This window comes from Natrix helvetica (assembly GCF_964273705.1).
Source record: "Natrix helvetica genome assembly, chromosome: 1".
In the NCBI taxonomy this organism is placed as follows: domain Eukaryota; kingdom Metazoa; phylum Chordata; class Lepidosauria; order Squamata; family Natricidae; genus Natrix; species Natrix helvetica.
In genome coordinates this window covers 89,093,092-89,110,422 of record NC_138548.1, presented here as the reverse complement: position 1 = coordinate 89,110,422, position 17,331 = coordinate 89,093,092, and the positions used below count along the sequence as shown (strand labels likewise).

Genomic DNA, 17,331 nt, shown 5'->3' with positions numbered 1-17,331 from the left:
AAATTACTGATATTCCTCCAGCAATATAGGTTCAATAATCCCGTTATCCAATCTCAACTCCAATCTCAATTGGAAGACTATTAAATTGGAATTTCATGTGGATCAGGGACCTTTGTTGTTTTCCTAGGTTGCAGTGCCTCTTGTGATTTCTTGTAATGCCAGTGGTTGTGTCAATTTATTATCTTTATGAGAAATTTCTATTTCAGTATTGCCCAGGGCTCCTCTTATTACATGTCATCTTACTACCTGTAGCCCATTGCTGAAGCCTGAATCAATCATTGTCCGTTTTTCTCTCTTAAAAATTAGTCACATGCTTTGTGTAATTTACAAAGTCCCCTCAAATGTTTTTGAGGGGCATAGAAGCTTAACAAAATAACAGGGACATGGAGGTCTTCTAGTCCAACCCCCTGCTCAGGCAGGGAAATTGTCCAATCTCTTAAAAACTTCCAGTGTTGGAGCATTCACAACTTCTGGAGGCAAGTTGATCCACTGATTAGTTGTTTTGTCAGGAAATTTATCCTTTGTTCTAGTTGCTTCTCTCCTTGGTTAGTTTTCATCCATTGCTTGTCTTGCCTTCATGTGCTTTGGAAGTTCATTCCAGTGGTGTATTAACCATTAAGCAGACTAAACACGTGCTGAGGACACCAAGCCCGAAGGGGGCACCACAAAGTTGAGAAAGAAAAAAAAAACAAGATTTGTACAGTATGTACAGAGGGGCACCAAGATTTGTATGTTTAGGGCATCCTTAGATCTTAATTAAAATATCATATATGGGAAGTGGCTGAAACATGCGTACAATATAGAGGGAATCGTCACCCTCAAATCATACTGTGTAGAGCAAGATGAACTGCCGGGGTACAGCAAAAAGCTGCTTTATGCAAATGAAATCCGTGCACAAGAGACCGCCACAACCTGAAACTCGCGTCTCTGCAAAGAAGCCTCGCTTAGAATCAATAGTCCAGCTCGGGTCCAGCCCTTGGGATTCACCTTGAAATAAGCGACGCGAGGTCGGAGCCGCTCGGCCTTTGAGTAGTAGACAACCACGAAGAACCTGCCAAAGAAAAGCAAGTGTTTGTTACCGTTAGCATCAATAGGGCTTTGACCCAAAGGTGCTTTTTTCAGGAGGCAACTGAACTTTGTTTTTTTCTTTTGAAGACGTTTCGCTTCTCATCCAAGAAAGCGAAACGTCTTCAAAAGAAAAAAAAACCCCAAAGTCCAGTTGCCTCCTGAAAAAGCACCTTTAGGACATCCCTGACCTGGATGGCTGAGAATCTGTACAGACACACCTACGCCCTGTTCACATTTCCCTACATTGTAATTTCACAACTCCAGCCTAGCACCGCCCCAGCAGGCTGCAGTTTAGCAAAGCTCCTCCCTTTCCGGCGCCTAAGCATCTGGCGGAAGGCAGCGTCCGGGCGGAAAAGCTTTCCCCAGGCGTGGAGAGATCCTCGTTTGTTTTCTGCAGCCCGGATCCAAAGGCAGACCAAGCTCTACTTTGGTTCCGACGCCCTCCTGCTCTCCCGCCGCAAGCTTCGCCCATAGCTAGCCCTGCTTTTTCTCTTGAGCGGGCCATCCTGCAGAATCTTTCCAGCGTGTTGCGCAGCCCCACATGGTTTTGCACGTGGGAAGCTGCTCCGAGAGTTTCCATAACCGACCGGATTCCCTTCGCGCGTAGACTGGAGTGAGAAAAGCAGAGTTGGGAACGGTAAGAAAAAGGGGAATTGGGTTTGCGGCTGGATCTGAGAATATTCAGATAAATTGAGAGAGATTACTGTATTTTTCCCACTTCAGTGTCCAGGGTGTTATATATATATGACTTCTTTAGCCAGCAGTTATAATATTTATATTCGAAAATAAGATCGACTATTTTCACTACGACCGATTTCTACATTGCTTTGCGTAGTAACATATGTAATAGTCATAGACATGACAGTCTGAGTTTAAGACATATAACTTGGAGATTTGATGTTTGGGGTTTACTACAGTCAGATTACTAATTACTGTCATATAGATAGCTTGATTTTAATTTCGGAAAGTTAGAGTCGTAATGAAATGAATTGATGTGCTATGATACAAACATTTAGGCTTACTAAAGGTGCTTTCTCTGTCATGACATGAATGATTGAATCTCATGAGCTTGAGTTATATATCCCATTAAAATCAATGGGATTTTGTTTTAAGGAAAGATAGATGCAACAGTGGCACAGCATCAAAAGTTGGCATGTTAAAAATTGGGTGGATTTACCTACCTGTAAATAAATACCACGTAACATAGTAAATGTGTTTAATTCAGTATAATATCAGTAGATTAATTCTTAATTCCCTTTGGGGAGAAGTAACATAAGGGAAAGAGTAAAAAAATAATCAGCAACACAAATTAACATAAGATAAGAGAAGAGGGGAAATGCAGCTAAAATTATTTTACATGTAACTTGATAAATACAGGTGATTCTTGCTCTTTTACAAATAGCAGTGCAGGATACCAGCCTGGTATCCTGCACTATAATTTTTAATAATTATTTCTGGATTAATTGTACAGATTTTGCTTTTGCTAAATTACTACCAGAGTAATTTTGATTAGACTAGTTATATAAATGCTGTATAATAAAGGTACATGTCTATAATTTCTAGGACATGGCTACTTTTGTACCATGGACCTCTGAGAATTTGGTGAAAAAACTAGTCCTTTTTCAGAATAAATGTATTCATAAAGTATATAATTGTAGATTATATTAAAAAAGAAACAAATTATCTTCAAATACAGTTGTCAAAATATTAATGTTATGTATGAATATTTAGGTACAAACAATTTTTTTAAATACAAAGTATGCTGACTATTTTCAATTATACGCTTTTGGAGAAAAAGATACTTTAGACAATGGATAGATTTGTTGAAGTTAAACATTTTTGCAGTCTAGAGGACATAATTACTATGTTGTCACCTTTCATGAATGAATGGAAAGCTACATACATTTCAATTAAAGATTAGTAAAAATAAGATCATAATTTTTTTAACCATCCAAGTTCACAGAACCCCTGAAATCTATTAAATTATCTGTTAAATCCCTAAAGCCCTGTTTCTAGGGTCTCATGCTCTTTTTGTTCCCAAACATTTTTTTGATCATGCAATACGTTTCCTAGGATTTTTTTCCTAAATACATTTCCTAGGAAAAAACTCCATTACAAATGAGGACTTACTTGGGTGGAAATATACGCAGGGAGGACATTATCGTTGCCTTAAATGAGTCCAAAAAGAAGCTCCACTAGAATGCCTTTGAATTGCTTGGATGAGTAGAAATGTGCACAGCAACATTGAAAAACGAACCCTTTGAATGAGAAGCATTTCCTCAACTGAGGTAGTATGCAGACTAATTTGTTATAACTTCTACAAATTTCATAGGATCTGCCACTGAAAATGCAGCGCAAGAAAGTGGATAATCGTATTCGGATCCAAATAGAGAATGGAGTGGCTGAGCGACAGAGGACCCTTTTTGTTATAGTAGGGGACCGTGGCAAAGATCAGGTGATGTATAGCTGTAGACTTGATGTAAATTGTGTTTATATCAAAGGAAGATGAGCCTGAATCAAAGACTAACCTCCCCCAGCAAGAAAGAAGTCAGAAAATGACGTAGGAACACAGAAAAATAAATCCTTTAAAAAGACCAGGTTCATTGCTTTCTTCTACATATTAGCAGCTGAAATCAGTTTTGGAGATCCCTCTAATATATGTTTGTGGTCATGTGTGCACATGTGGATGCATTTTTGTGAAAGAAAGAAATGAATTACTACTTTCTCAAAACAATTATCTCATTTATGCAATTAATCTATTCTCATCAGCACCTACAAGCACTGCTATTTGACATATAGAAACCCTGTCGGGAAAATATTTCACCCTGAACTAAATGAAGCTTAGACCGCGGCTTTTCCAAACAGCATATCTTCAATAAGCGAAAAATAAAATAAAATCCCGGAAACATATTCTAATTAAAAAACAAACTTTTAATACAAAAATAATAAAATAGAAAATAAAACAAATCTATCTAATTGTTACATTTTGGCAGAAACAGTTTGTCTCCCAGCTTCCTGGCAGACGGACAAAGATCAAAAGGAAAAAAGTCTCTGGAATGTGTGATGAGTATGCGCAATACATCACTTGCTGATAAAGGCTTATGACCTGCACAGTAATTCATCAGTAATTATTCAGTTCAGTTCGACTAGCAAACATTTAATGCAGTGACAAACCCATAAATACTTTCCTCTCATTTTATGGAGAGAAGGAAGAAAGAGAGTAGCTGATGGCTGGGAAGGAAAAGAAGTCGCTGTGTGAAGAGGTGACAAAAAGAGATGACAAGGCAGGAAAGGGGTGAAGGAGAAAGATGGTACCTAATACCTGTTTAGATATTATTTAAAAAGTTGACATTCACAAGCAAAAATCTTTTCTATTTCTCCTATTCATCTATTTCCCAGTTTTCAGTAGCACCTTCTGTTTTCAGTGAATGTAAAATGACTCCCTGCCCCATTTATAAGTATTTTTTTTTTCAGTTGTTGGGAATCCTTATTCCTATCGGGATAGGGCAGTGATGGCTAACTTTTTGCCATTGCGTGCCAAAAGCAGGGGAGCGCGGGGGGGGGGTCATGCACGTGCGTGACCACATCCATAATTCTATGCGCCCTCCCCGTGCAGGTGCACAACCCCCCGCCTTTCCCCGCTTTTGGTACACAATGGCATTGTCGACCCGGTTTTGCCCTCCCCAAGCTCCAGAGGCTTTCTAGAATCCTGGGGAGAGTGAAAATGGCCTACCCTGCCCCTCCCAGAGGCTCCGGAGGCCAGAAATGGCCCATTTTCTGACTTCCATTTCTTAGGGCACACGAGGTGTTGTCCTGTCAGCTCCAGTGTGCATGCGTGTGCTGGCCAGCTGATTTCGGCCTTCATTTTTGGCTTTTTTTAGCCCTTCGGAGGCTTCCCTGAAACCTCCGGAGGGCGAAAAACAACCCAACATGCAAACCGGAAGTTCGGGAACGAACTTCCGGTTGCATGTTGGGCCGTCAGAAGCCTCCTGAAGCCTCCGGAGAGCGAAAAATGGCCCAACACCCAAACCAGAAGTTCGGGAATGGACATCTGGGTTGCCTGTAGGGCCGTTTTTCTCCCTTTAGGAGCCTTCTCCTGAACATGCAAACCGGAAGTCCGTTGGTCATTGGTTCGCCATCACGGGGATAGGGTATGAAACTTGATGGGCATATATGGCACATGGAGTTGTCCTTGCTTTTCATCATATAACAAGGTGTGGAATTAAGCTTGCAAACATTGCTAGCCATTGTTGTTTCCCCTACCACCTTTTCTGCAAACTGACACAAAAGGTATAGGGAGGCTGCATTTTGACATTGACTCCTAATAGCAGCATTTCTGCGATATGTTTGGTGCAAAGCCTTCTGTTGTGGCCTTTTTTGATTGCTGGGCTGAGTAAAAAGGACACAGTCTCCCCTCCTGCCAGCTGCCCTTCCAATCCTGGTCATCAGGCTACATTTAAATGCAGGGATTATTTCCTAGGACTGTTTTCCACACATCATCATTTTATGGATTTGTTCATGTAGAGGAAATATGTGCAGTGAGTTGCATCTCTGTTTATATAATGTATAAAAAGCCTTGCGAGTATTGAAATCTGTCTGCATTCTGCTAATTCACTTGTTGACAATGTTTTAGTGGCAGAAATTATTTTGAGTTGTATTATTTTAAATTACATGTATATCCTGAATTTCCTCTGAGAATTCAAAGCACTGTATGCAGGGATAACTTACTGTTCATCCTGAGGCAGCCACCACACGGAGTAGCTTGGGCTGAGAGAAGGCATGCTGCATCATGGTTAAATGAACCCTGATTTTCTCAAAGTTTTGTTATTGAAGCTGGCTTGTGAATAATTGGGTGGTACAGAAGATAAAAAGGTGCTTCAGAATAAATGAAGGCATGAACCGATCACAGTTCTTTAAACCAAATGTGCCTTATCCTGAGACTGCATGGCTGCCTGCCACATGGAGGTTAATTGCCAAATGAAAAGTTAATTCAAATCTTTGGGGTTTTCTGATTCAGTTCACAAATGCTGTACGTATATTCCTGCAGAAGCAATGAGCATCATTCTTGGTTTTGTTACCTGGCAGGTGGTCATACTTCATCATATGTTGTCCAAAGCAGCTGTAAAGGCCAGACCCACAGTGCTGTGGTGTTACAAGAAAGAGCTGGGCTTTAGCAGGTAAAATTGTTTATATTTCCTTTCCTTTTTTAACGTGATAGTTTTAATTTATACATCTCTGGAAAGATGCAGTGTTTCTTTTTTTTAAAAAAAGTTTTTTATTAGATAAACATTAAAAACATTGGACATAGTGCAACATTTCTGGCATAAACATTTCCATATAGTTTTTGGATCTTACAACAATTACATTTTATATCCGTTACGTAGTCAATTAGATTACCTATTTATTAATCCCTTCTTTTATCTGATTACTAACCATACGAATACATATCCGATTCCTACCTATCACACAATCTTAATACCATATTTTCCAATTCTGAACTTGTCTTCGTTTTTCTGTCCCGACCTTTTCCCCTCATTTCTAACCATCGGTACTTTGAGCTCTACAGTCAGTCTGTCCAATTATGCGCACATCAGTATAAAAGATGCAGTGTTTCTTCATGCTCACAGTTGCATCAAGGCTATTACATTCTCATGCTTAATTTGCTTCATAGTAGCATTACTGCTCGCTTAAATTATCTTGCTCTTGACTGCAGCGTCTGTATAAGGCCCTTATATATACCTTTTCAGTATGCAGTTTTACAGGTTTATTGATTTATTTTGATAAAGGTAGACCCTGACTTACCTCTGTAATTTAAAAATTTGCCTTTGTAAGTTGTGCTGGCCATTGAGTTGTACCCAGATTTATAACCTTTTTTGCAGTGGTTGTTAAGGGAATGCTGTGGTCATAAAATGAATGCCATGGTCATTAAAGGAACACTGATCATTAAGCAAATGCTTAAGCAAACACAATGATTGTTAAATGAATGAATTAATCAGTGGAACAGCTTGCCTCCAGAAGTTGTGAATGCCCCAACACTGGAAGTCTTTAAGAAGATGTTGGATCGCTATTTGTCTGAAACGGTATAGGGTTTCCTGCCTAGGCAGGGGGTTGGACTAGAAGACCTCCAAGGTCCCTTCCAACTCTACTATTGTATTATTGAATGCTGTGGCTGTTAAGCAAGCCCATTGTACCCAATGGGTACTTTTTCCTGAAAACCAGAAGTAAACAGTGATTACTATTTAAAAACAAAATAGTAAATCAGGATGGTCTGAATAGAGAGATGAGCGACATATAAATTTAATAAATAAACAAATTGTGGTTGTGTGACTGAGGGATACTGCAGATAGTCAGAAATGTAGGTTGGTTGCCAAGTGCCCAAAATGTAATCATGTGGCCACATGGATGTGGGGGGGGGGGAACTGTCAGAACTTTGAAACTGGGTTATCGGTAGTTTTGGGGAGGTTTTCCATAACCTTGGACGGTTGCTAAGCTGAAGGCTACCTGTATTCATGTATCTTGAGTGTTTTTTCAGATAGCAAAATTTGATATATGCCATTTTGATGCATTTGTCAAATGTAATGAGTGACCCAATACTTCCACTATGTCACAGGCCTTCAAAGGTCTTCTTTTCCTTCTATTGAGAATAAGTATGTGAATAAAACATAATTTGATAGTGTTATTGCTGAGCTTGCAGTTAAAAATAATTTCAAGTCCTTGCAGGATGCATTAATTTAAGACGCTTTTTCTCATACATTTTTAATGTTAATTTTCATCCCTTGTTTAGTTTTTGTTGGACCTAAGTAAATTACCTAATGTGCACTTTGGATAATATGGCCTACATGAATTTGTTTTGTTTGTAACTCTTAATCAGAAAACATAACCCACTCATTCATTTTTAAACAATGCTCTTGTAAGTGCCTGTTTATTCTGCCTCTATCCTGAATCACAGTAATATTGTCATCTGTCATGCATCATGAGATTAAAACTAAGTTGAGATAATTTTAGACTCCTTAATGCTGCAATTTTCTGCATCTTTCATTAAATTAAGCCCTATCTTACACAGTGGAACTTACTCCTAAGTAAATATACATAGGGTTATGCTCGTTTAAATCTAATCATTCTAAGATGCCTTTTCTCACTTTCAGTCACCGTAAAAAAAGAATGAGACAGTTGCAGAAGAAAATTAAATCTGGAATGTTAGATCTAAAGCAAGATGACCCCTTTGAATTGTTCATAGCAGCCACAAACATTCGGTATTGTTACTACAACGAGACACATAAAATTCTTGGGAATACTTTTGGCATGTGTGTACTCCAGGTAAGAAGATCCTTGCTACAAATCATTTGGCCTGCTTACCTGTTTCTTGCATCACTTTATTTAAAATAGCCAAAATATAATCCAATATCAGGTGTCAGTATTTGAAAAAAAAAAAGTTCAATTAAGAGCAATTTGAAATATCTGTGAAATGCAGCATAAATGGATTAATTGGAGGCTTTGGTAAGATATTTAGATAACAGGATAGTTTTTCTAGGTAAAACATTGTTATATTTGTCTGAATTTGAGAAGCACATGTGCTTCTGATCCTGCCTACAGCTACTGATCCTTTTTCTAGCTCCCTAAGTACCCACTGAATGACGAAGCCATAATATTTAGGTCATATGGGGTGAATAAAGTAGATTAAGATGTGCAAACTCTTAAAAGCTTGAGGTCTCCGCTTCACTCTTTAAAAAAATTCCTGTAACCCTGAAAAAATGCCAGTTTGTTCTAGTTTGATGAGGACTGGTTTTGGTTTAGAAAGCGAAATAAGTATATTACATTTAACAACCTTGTTTATCCCAAGTTCCATCCTGTAACAGTTGAAGGTCAGACTTAAAGAGAGCCTGGTCCTTGGTCGTAAGGAAGTTGCTCAATGCCCATACTTAATTTGAAGTGGCTTCTAAGATCCTGGAATGTTGTGAAGATGGTAGGCAAAACAGAGTACGGTAATTCATTGGGGTGTTTACATTGTATTCAGTCATGCTGAGCAAAGAGCAAAGAAAGTGAAGGAGCAACTGTATATTTTTCAGAGAGAAAAAAATGATGGTTTGTAAAGATAATAAGGAAACACACAAAAAAAGGGTGCTTGGTTATACAGGAATTGTCCACATAAACTCAAAAGGGCTTGAGTTTCTGTTTAATTCTGTTCTAGAATAGATTGCTAGTTACAAAACTGATGGGTAAAAGCCTTATCATGGTTGCAGTGGAGACAGTGCTGATAGAATCTGAACACACCTGGAAACAGTATGTAAATTTCCTCCAATTGTCTTCTTCAGGACTTTGAAGCCTTGACTCCAAATCTCCTTGCTCGAACGATTGAAACTGTGGAGGGGGGAGGGATCATCGCAATCCTTCTGAGAACAATGAATTCCCTGAAGCAACTTTATACAATGACCATGGTACATTTTTTATTTATAAACTGGCGTCTCGTTCTGTTAAACTATATTAATGTAGCTCATAGAAAGGGAAATGAAAGAACTGCCAGACCTTAATTTGTTTTTATTAAAAGCTTTATTTCCCAACTTCTGTTCTTTTTCCCCGAACACCATCACTTGGCTAAACAAATAATTCCCTCCACAGTGTCAAACTATTTACCAAGTCTGCATTACTATTACTATTAATCTTCTGATCCTTCCTATTACCCATCTCCTCCAACTTATAACAGTATGACTGTAACTTCGTTGCTTGTATCCTTACGATTTATATTGATTGTTTCCTAGTATGATTTGATTGCTTATTTGTACCCTATGACAATCATTAAGTGTTGTACCTTATTATTCCTGACGAGTGTATCTTGTGTTTTTATGGACACTGAGAGCATATGCACCAAAGACAACTTCCTTGTGTGTCCAATCACACTTGGCCAATAAAGAATTCTATTCTATTCTATTTATAGAATTTCCCTGTTACAATAAGCATTGATGCTTATTTCACGGCAGAGGGAAACTTTCCCAATAGAGAGTTGGTTGGCGGTGAACCGTAGGGCTCATCTCGCTTGCTAGGGGATTCTGGGAATTAAAATCCACACATCAGAAAGTTACCATGGTTGAGAAACACTGGATTATAATGTCCAGCTAAAGAGATACATTATCTTGATAGTTGCAGTTATTGGTGTTTATTCTTTCCCTCCACAGAATGCAAGTCTCAGCTGAGGAGGTTTGGGTGGCCCTTTCCCTAAATCCTTGGCAGTCCTGTTTGAGGAAACAGCTCACTTCTCCCTCAGAGAAGTGAGCTGTTTCAAGGCAAGGCTTCTTTGAAGGGATGGAGGTCTTTCCCCTTCCCATAGGATATTTGGGAGGCCAGGTTGCTTCTTCCTTCTGCCCCCACCCCCAAGGGCAAGACAGAATGGAGTACATACGTGTTCTTGTAAACAAGGCATATAAATTAAATAAAATCAATTCTTTACTTCATTTATTGTTTTCCCCAAAGTCTTGGACAGGGCTAAACTTAAAATGTTAGGAATATAGTTGTTAGAGAGATGTGGACCTTGGAAGGTAGTGCAGGCAACCAGATGCTACGCAGTATTTGACAACTCCGCTGTGTCAAATTGTATGGATAGTACATGGCTATCCAGGTTTCACATAAGGATTCTCTTCTTTTTCCAGGATGTTCATTCCCGCTATAGAACAGAAGCACATCAGGATGTGATTGGCAGATTTAATGAAAGGTAAGTTGAGCACACTTATACACGTTAGTAAATGTGCAATTTAGGAAACTTAATCTACTTGTTTTATGTGTTGTTTGAACTGAACATTTTTCTCATACAAGAAGTGGTTTCACTTCAAAATGTTTGCTGCCCTCTAGTGGTAACATTCAGAATGTGTGTATTAAATTCCATTTAACTGATCGATCGATTGGGCTGGTTTCTCTTGCAGTTAAGAGACTTGGTGTTCGGAATAGAATCTTGCAATAAAACATTCGCAGAATGAAATTAGCATTGTGCTAATAAAAAGCAACAAAATAAATAATCCCATCCACTGGGAGAAAAAAACCCGAATTTCCAGTGGGAGGCAATTCCTTAGCACAAGGGCTTTATGGAAAAGCAAGGCTTGTGAGTCTTGGGTCATTTGCCTTGTGAAAATGGGGATCCATTATCAGTTTCTTTCACAATGTAAAAAAACAGGCCACTTATAGAAGACATTTCTGTAAGTGTTTCTGTAAGTGTTCCGGCACCAATCCATATGGGGTCTACAAGTTACAACCAATCTCTGCCACCATCCAAGTGTCAAAGAACATGAATGAAGTGTTCATGTTGAAAGGAATTCCTTATCTCTACAGGCTTTCTTGGCAGTTAAATGTCTTCTATTGAAACATATACCGTATTTTTCAGAGTGTAAGACGCACCTTTTTCCCTCAAAAAAGAGGCTGAAAATCTGGGTGCGTTTTATACACTGAATACAGCATTTTTTTTGCTCCCAAAACCCTGCCCCTTCACCAAAATGGCCGTGCATAGTTTGTAGGAGGCTTTTAGAGAGCTGGGGGATGGGGAGGGCAGGAATGAGCAAAAAACAGACCGTTTTTTGTCAATTCCCCCTCCCCCCCGCTCCCAGGAGCACTCTATAAGCTTCCTAATGCCCTTTTTCTCGACAAACAATGGGCCCGTTTTTGCCCTCCCCCCAGGAACACTCTACAAGCCTCCTAAGGGCTATCCATACCCATTTTTTGGAAAAAACAAAAACAAAACAACGGGCCATTTTGGGGAGGTTTGCAGAGTTCAAAAACTTTTTTTTTTTAATTTGCCTCTTCAAAACCTTGGTGCGTCTTATACTCCAGTGCATCTTATACTCTGAAAAATATGGTATCTCTTGAGCCACTTTGCCCTCAGGTTGATGTTCAGAGGGGCTGCTAGAGGAGAAGTGTTCTGTGCATTGAGGAAAAGCCAGCTTCTGTTGTAATATTATTTTCTCACTTGTTTCCTGCAGATTCATTCTCTCTCTGGCCTCTTGTAAAACCTGTGTAGTTGTTGATGATCAGCTGAATATCCTCCCCATCTCGAGTCATGCTGCAAACATTTCAGCTCTGCCACCTCGGTCACAGGTGCGTTTATTTACCTGATAATGATCAGTGCTTCAGTCTCTCATATGAAATCTGTAATTATTTGTATTTCATTGGGATATTTAATATGCAGTAGAAATGGATATTAAAAGGAATAGAGATGTCCCTGTTAGCCTTTTCTGCTGTTCCTTGTTCCAAATACAGGGCTTAGACTTTGAATTCCAAGAGGTATCTGGAAAAAAATGTAAGAAAAAGTACAGCAAATAAAATTAAAAATGCCTATGAGTATCCCCACCATAACTTAATTTGGAAGAAAACTATTACTATTTTGTGACGACAAAAGATAACTCATTCTAAAAATCTGATTAAACATTCAGTTTAACTCTGCTTTTCAAATTTTTGTGGAAACTGATGTATTTCTTGTCTTTTTGTAAAAGTATTCCTATTTTTCAGCCTCCTTTGTTAGTGCTTTTATTTAACTCTCTCTCTGTCACCTTATCATTTTTTCCTGTACCAAAAATGCTTTTCAAAAGGCAAATGGATTTTCTTCACTTCTTTCTTTGAAAATGTTTCATTTCTCATCCAAGAAACTTCTTCAGAAGAGAAGAAGCTTCTTGGATGAGAGGTGAAACATTTTCAAGGGAAACACAATACCTCCCCCCCCCCCCCCGAAAGTCCAGTTGCCTTTTGAAAAGTATTTTACCTGGATGGTTGGGAGTCTTCACAGATTTTTATCCCTGTAGTTCCTATAGAACTGTTCTCTTTTTAGGAATAGTTTTGTGAGCATTACAACCAGTTGGTTAGCATCTAATCATCCTTACAAAGAGCTGTGGTGGTGCAGTGGTTAGTACTGCAGGTTACTTTTGCTGATCACCAGCTGCCAGCAGTTTGTCAGTTCGGTGCTCAACGGCTCAAGGTTGACTCAGTCTTCCATTTTTCCAAGGTTGGTAAAATGAAGACCCAGATTGTTGGGGTCAGATGGGCTTACTCTGTAAACCGCTTAGAGAGGGCTGTAAAACGCTGGGAAGTGCTGTCATGTGAAATATGGCACAAGTCTAAGTGATATTGCTATTGCTGCATCCTGCTCTGCAGGTTGGCAAACAAACCCACCATCAAGAAACCACGGTCACAGTATAGTTTGATGAATGTTGTCATCCTCTTTTGGAATAACATCCCAAAATTTCAAAATTCTTGGAAGGATTTGCAATAAGGCTACTTTTCCCTTTTGACTTAGCTCATGTTTAAGTTAACTGGGATTTCCATATATTATTCTCATTTTCCCCTTAAAGATAGCTCATTTGGACTCAGACAGCTGTTTTCCTCTTTTAGGAAGAGAGGCAAAGTCCTTGTGAGGTGGAACTGAAGGAACTAAAGGAGAGCTTACAGGACACACAACCGGTTGGCACTTTGGTTGACGTTTGCAAAACGTTGGATCAGGTAAACTTACATTCACATTAGTATTTTATTACTATTAGATTTTTATCCCACCTTTAAAATACATTTTGGTCAATTCAAAGCAGCGAATATTCTGAATATGTTTGTGAGGTGGATTGGTCATCTATCCAGTTTTGATGACGAGGGAAGGCCCAAATTCACAATCTCCTGGCCAGCCCCTCAACTACTATACCAAACCATCTCTTCTTATCTGTATTATAAAATATATGATATAATGCAGATATGATAATGTCCCCCTTTAGTTTTGCAAAACCCAAACTGTTGAGAAAAGCCGAAATAAGTTGGGATTAAATTATTGTGGTATAATTCCTATTACCGTAATAGTTTCTCTTTTCCCGCTTTATGTCTGTTCTCCATCCATATCTCCTGTCTTTATGGCTTCTTTCCTCCCTGACAGGCCAAAGGAGTCCTCAAATTCATCGAAGCCATTTCTGAGAAGACCTTGAGAAGCACTGTGGCTTTAACAGCTGCTAGAGGGCGTGGGAAATCAGCTGCTTTGGGATTGGCAATAGCGGGAGCGGTGGCTTTTGGGTAAGTTTTTTCTAGATATTCCAAGAGGGATTTTGTGTGTAAGGAAACTTTTTTTGAGCTGGTGAGTACGTTTGGAAAATTAAAAGCATGTTGTGGGTATGGTCACAGAGTAACTGCTGAGAGGGGACTTGCCTGTTCATGATATATAATTATAAAGTTCAAAGCAGAAATTATTTTAGATATGCTGTATATCAGAGGTCTCCAACCTTAACAACTTTAAGCCTGGCGGACTTCAACTCCCAGAATTACCCAGCTGGCTGGGTAATCCTGGGAGTTGAAGTCTGCCAGGCTTAAAGTTGCCAAGGTTGAAGACCCCTGCTGTATATCATTCCCTTTGGTCAAGTGGAAAAAGAACCCCAATAATGCAGTGATACTGTTCCTTCAGTCTCCAGCAGGGAGCAGCATCTAACCAACCTTGACTGATCTTGGCATAGTTAAGTAGTATCAGACCTAGTTAATATTTAGTGGGACCCTCCCACCCAGCCACCACCCACCCCAGGAAATTCCAGGGAGACGGGGAAGCTAGCATAACATCTCTCAGAAGGAGGCACTAGCAAACTCTTCAGTTTTTGTGTCAAGAAAACAACATGGCGGTACTTGTAGGGTCAGTAACTTAATTCAAACTTTTCCTTTAATGGTGTCTGTTTGCTTCTTTTTGGTATCTGAATCAGAATTTTTATTGGACAGTGCTTCCATTCAGCAAATTGGTATAGTGAGGATTTTTTATTTTATTTTGTTCCTGTCAGCCTGGAATACTAGTGAATTTTAATATTATAAACTAGTTTTCACTGAGGTGGAGAATGCAATCTATGGGCTAGTTTACTGCAAATAGTAGCTTATTTATTTATTTATTTATTTATTATTAGCGTTTATATACCGCCCCCTCTCCCGAAAGGGACTCGGGGCGGTGTACAGTCCGTATTAAAATACAACAGATTAAAACATAGAAATAACTATATAAATACATGTATAAGAGGAGGATAAAATATGCTCAAACTGTACAGCTAATAAATAAATCAATACAAAAGTTTAAAATATCAGGTTAAATTTAAAACACTATCCCTCTAAAAACCAGTAAGAATGTGTATGCCAGGAGGTAGACGTTAAAATTATGCCAAACCAGCCAGTCGGAACAGGTGTGTCTTCAGTTTCTGTCGGAAGGAGCGGAGGTCAGTAATGGTTCTAATATCGGGGGGGAGGTCATTCCAGAGGGATTACATTGTGTACCTTATCATTTTTTGACAAAGTGGTCCATCACATATACAATCTTAAATGATGTTATTAGACAGATTTACTGTGTCATTGACAGTTTGCCGAAGTCTAGATCTGCTTCTGCACCATTTATATTTTCATTCACTCAGTCATTTGTTCATTCAAATACCACTCCAAAAATTCTGGTCAGTTTACAATGTTAACTGTTAATGTTAAAATTTTATTTTTTTCTTCCTTGAAATCCAGCCTCTGACCTGCACAAGCTAACACCCTTCCAAAACATGAAAAGCAATAGCCATAAATATAAGAGAATTATTGTTACAATAATTGACAGATTGAAATGTTATTCAGTCACTAAGTTGTGTATGACTATTCATGATCCCATGGACCATAGCACTCCAGTGTCCCCCCTTTCCCCACGGTCCTCCACTGACTCCCTGAGTCTGATCGAACTCATGCCCACTGTCTAACCATCTCATCCTCTCCCCTCCTCTCCTTTTGCCTTCTATCTTTCCTGACCACCAGGGGGAAGGAGGAAAGAGGATTCCTATGAGTCTTCTTTTCTCATTTGGTGTCCAAAGTATTTGAGCTTCAGCTTCAGTATCTGTCCTTCCAAAGAAAAGTCAGGGCTGACTTTCTTTAGGAGACCCACTATATATCCTTTTAAAAACTTGAAGCATTGTTCTATTGCCGTGATGGAGAGCCTATGGCATGTCTGCCCAAAGTGGCACGTGGAGCCATTTCACCTGGCATGCAAGGCGGCACCGTTCCTCTTCCGAGTTCCTGGCGTGCATAGGTGCATGACGATCACCTGGCCTTCGTGCATGCGGCAGTGCTGGAAACCAGAATGTTTTCCAGCATGGGCATGCGCCGGCCAGCTGATCATCGCATGCACATGCGCGCCAGTAACCAGAAGACTAGGTGGCAGGTACACATGCACACACTGGAAACTGGAAGTTCATTTCCTGGGGCGCACATGTGCGCGCACGTACCCTTTGCAGCTCATCTTCTGGGTAGTGTGGCTGACGAGCGCGCACACAAAGCGCATGTTCGATGCCAAAGAGAGTCATCATCACTATTCTATTGTCTCTTAACAATTGGGGCATTGAATCATAAGTCATATTTTTAATTGATTTGGTGTTTCAAAGGTGATGCCCTAAAAAATAGCTTCTGACATTTTAATAGAGGGAAAAAAGTTGTAGCATCTGCTCTTATCTTTTCTTTCTTTACAGCTATTCCAACATTTTCGTCACATCTCCAAGTCCAGATAATCTTCACACCCTGTTTGAATTCGTATTTAAAGGCTTTGATGCTCTACAATACCAGGTAAGATGAAGCAATACTGTGGCGTCCTTGGTGCTCTCTGAGCTTGGTTGTTGGCTTGCAGATGTGTCTTTATACAGTAACAAGATATGTGCAAACAAACAACCAAGTTCAGAGAGCGCCAAAGACTCCACAGTTCAAGCCTGAGCTACAGATATTCTCTTCTTTCGTGGTGATAATAAAAGGGATAGAGTTTTGCATTAGAGCTGTGATGGAGAATCTAGGACACACATGTCACAGGTGGCACATGGAGCCATTTGTTAGGGCACGCGACGTGTTGCCCTGTCAGCTCCAGTGCGCATGTGCGCGCTGGCCAGCTGACTTCAGCCTTTATTTTCAGCTGTTTTTCGCTCTCCGGAGGCTTTCCTGAAGGTGAAAAACAACTCAATGCGCAAACCGGAAGTTTGGGGACAGACTTACGGTTTGCATGTTGGGCTGTTTTTCTCCCTCCGGAGGATTCAGGGAAGCCTTCTGAAGCCTTTGGAGGGCCTCCAGGGAGAGGGGAGGCCGTTTTCACCCTCCCCAGGCTCCTAGAAAGCCTCTGAAGCCTGGGGAGGGCAAAAGATGAGTCCATTGTGGACCAAAAGCGAGAGAAGGGCGGGGATCACCCGCACATGCACACGGAGTCGTGCGCATAGAATTATGGATATGGGCACACCCACACACAATCCCTCTGCGCTCCCCCTGCTTTTGGCACGTGATGGGGAAAAA

At 39.9% G+C, this 17,331-nt stretch overlaps 1 protein-coding gene across 1 annotated transcript in view; it reads left to right on the top strand.

The window, feature by feature from the left end:
• Positions 1-1,389: 1,389 nt before the first annotated feature.
• NAT10 (N-acetyltransferase 10) overlaps positions 1,390-17,331 on the top strand; it is a 34,767-nt gene continuing 18,825 nt past the window's right edge. Inside the window, exons 1-10 of the mRNA XM_081945116.1 lie at positions 1,390-1,705; positions 3,401-3,523; positions 6,154-6,245; positions 8,214-8,385; positions 9,381-9,503; positions 10,710-10,771; positions 12,027-12,141; positions 13,429-13,536; positions 13,952-14,085; positions 16,530-16,623. Of these exons, the coding sequence (XP_081801242.1) occupies positions 3,416-3,523; positions 6,154-6,245; positions 8,214-8,385; positions 9,381-9,503; positions 10,710-10,771; positions 12,027-12,141; positions 13,429-13,536; positions 13,952-14,085; positions 16,530-16,623 (1,008 nt within the window). The 5' untranslated portion in view covers positions 1,390-1,705; positions 3,401-3,415. The remainder of the gene's footprint in view (positions 1,706-3,400; positions 3,524-6,153; positions 6,246-8,213; positions 8,386-9,380; positions 9,504-10,709; positions 10,772-12,026; positions 12,142-13,428; positions 13,537-13,951; positions 14,086-16,529; positions 16,624-17,331) is intronic.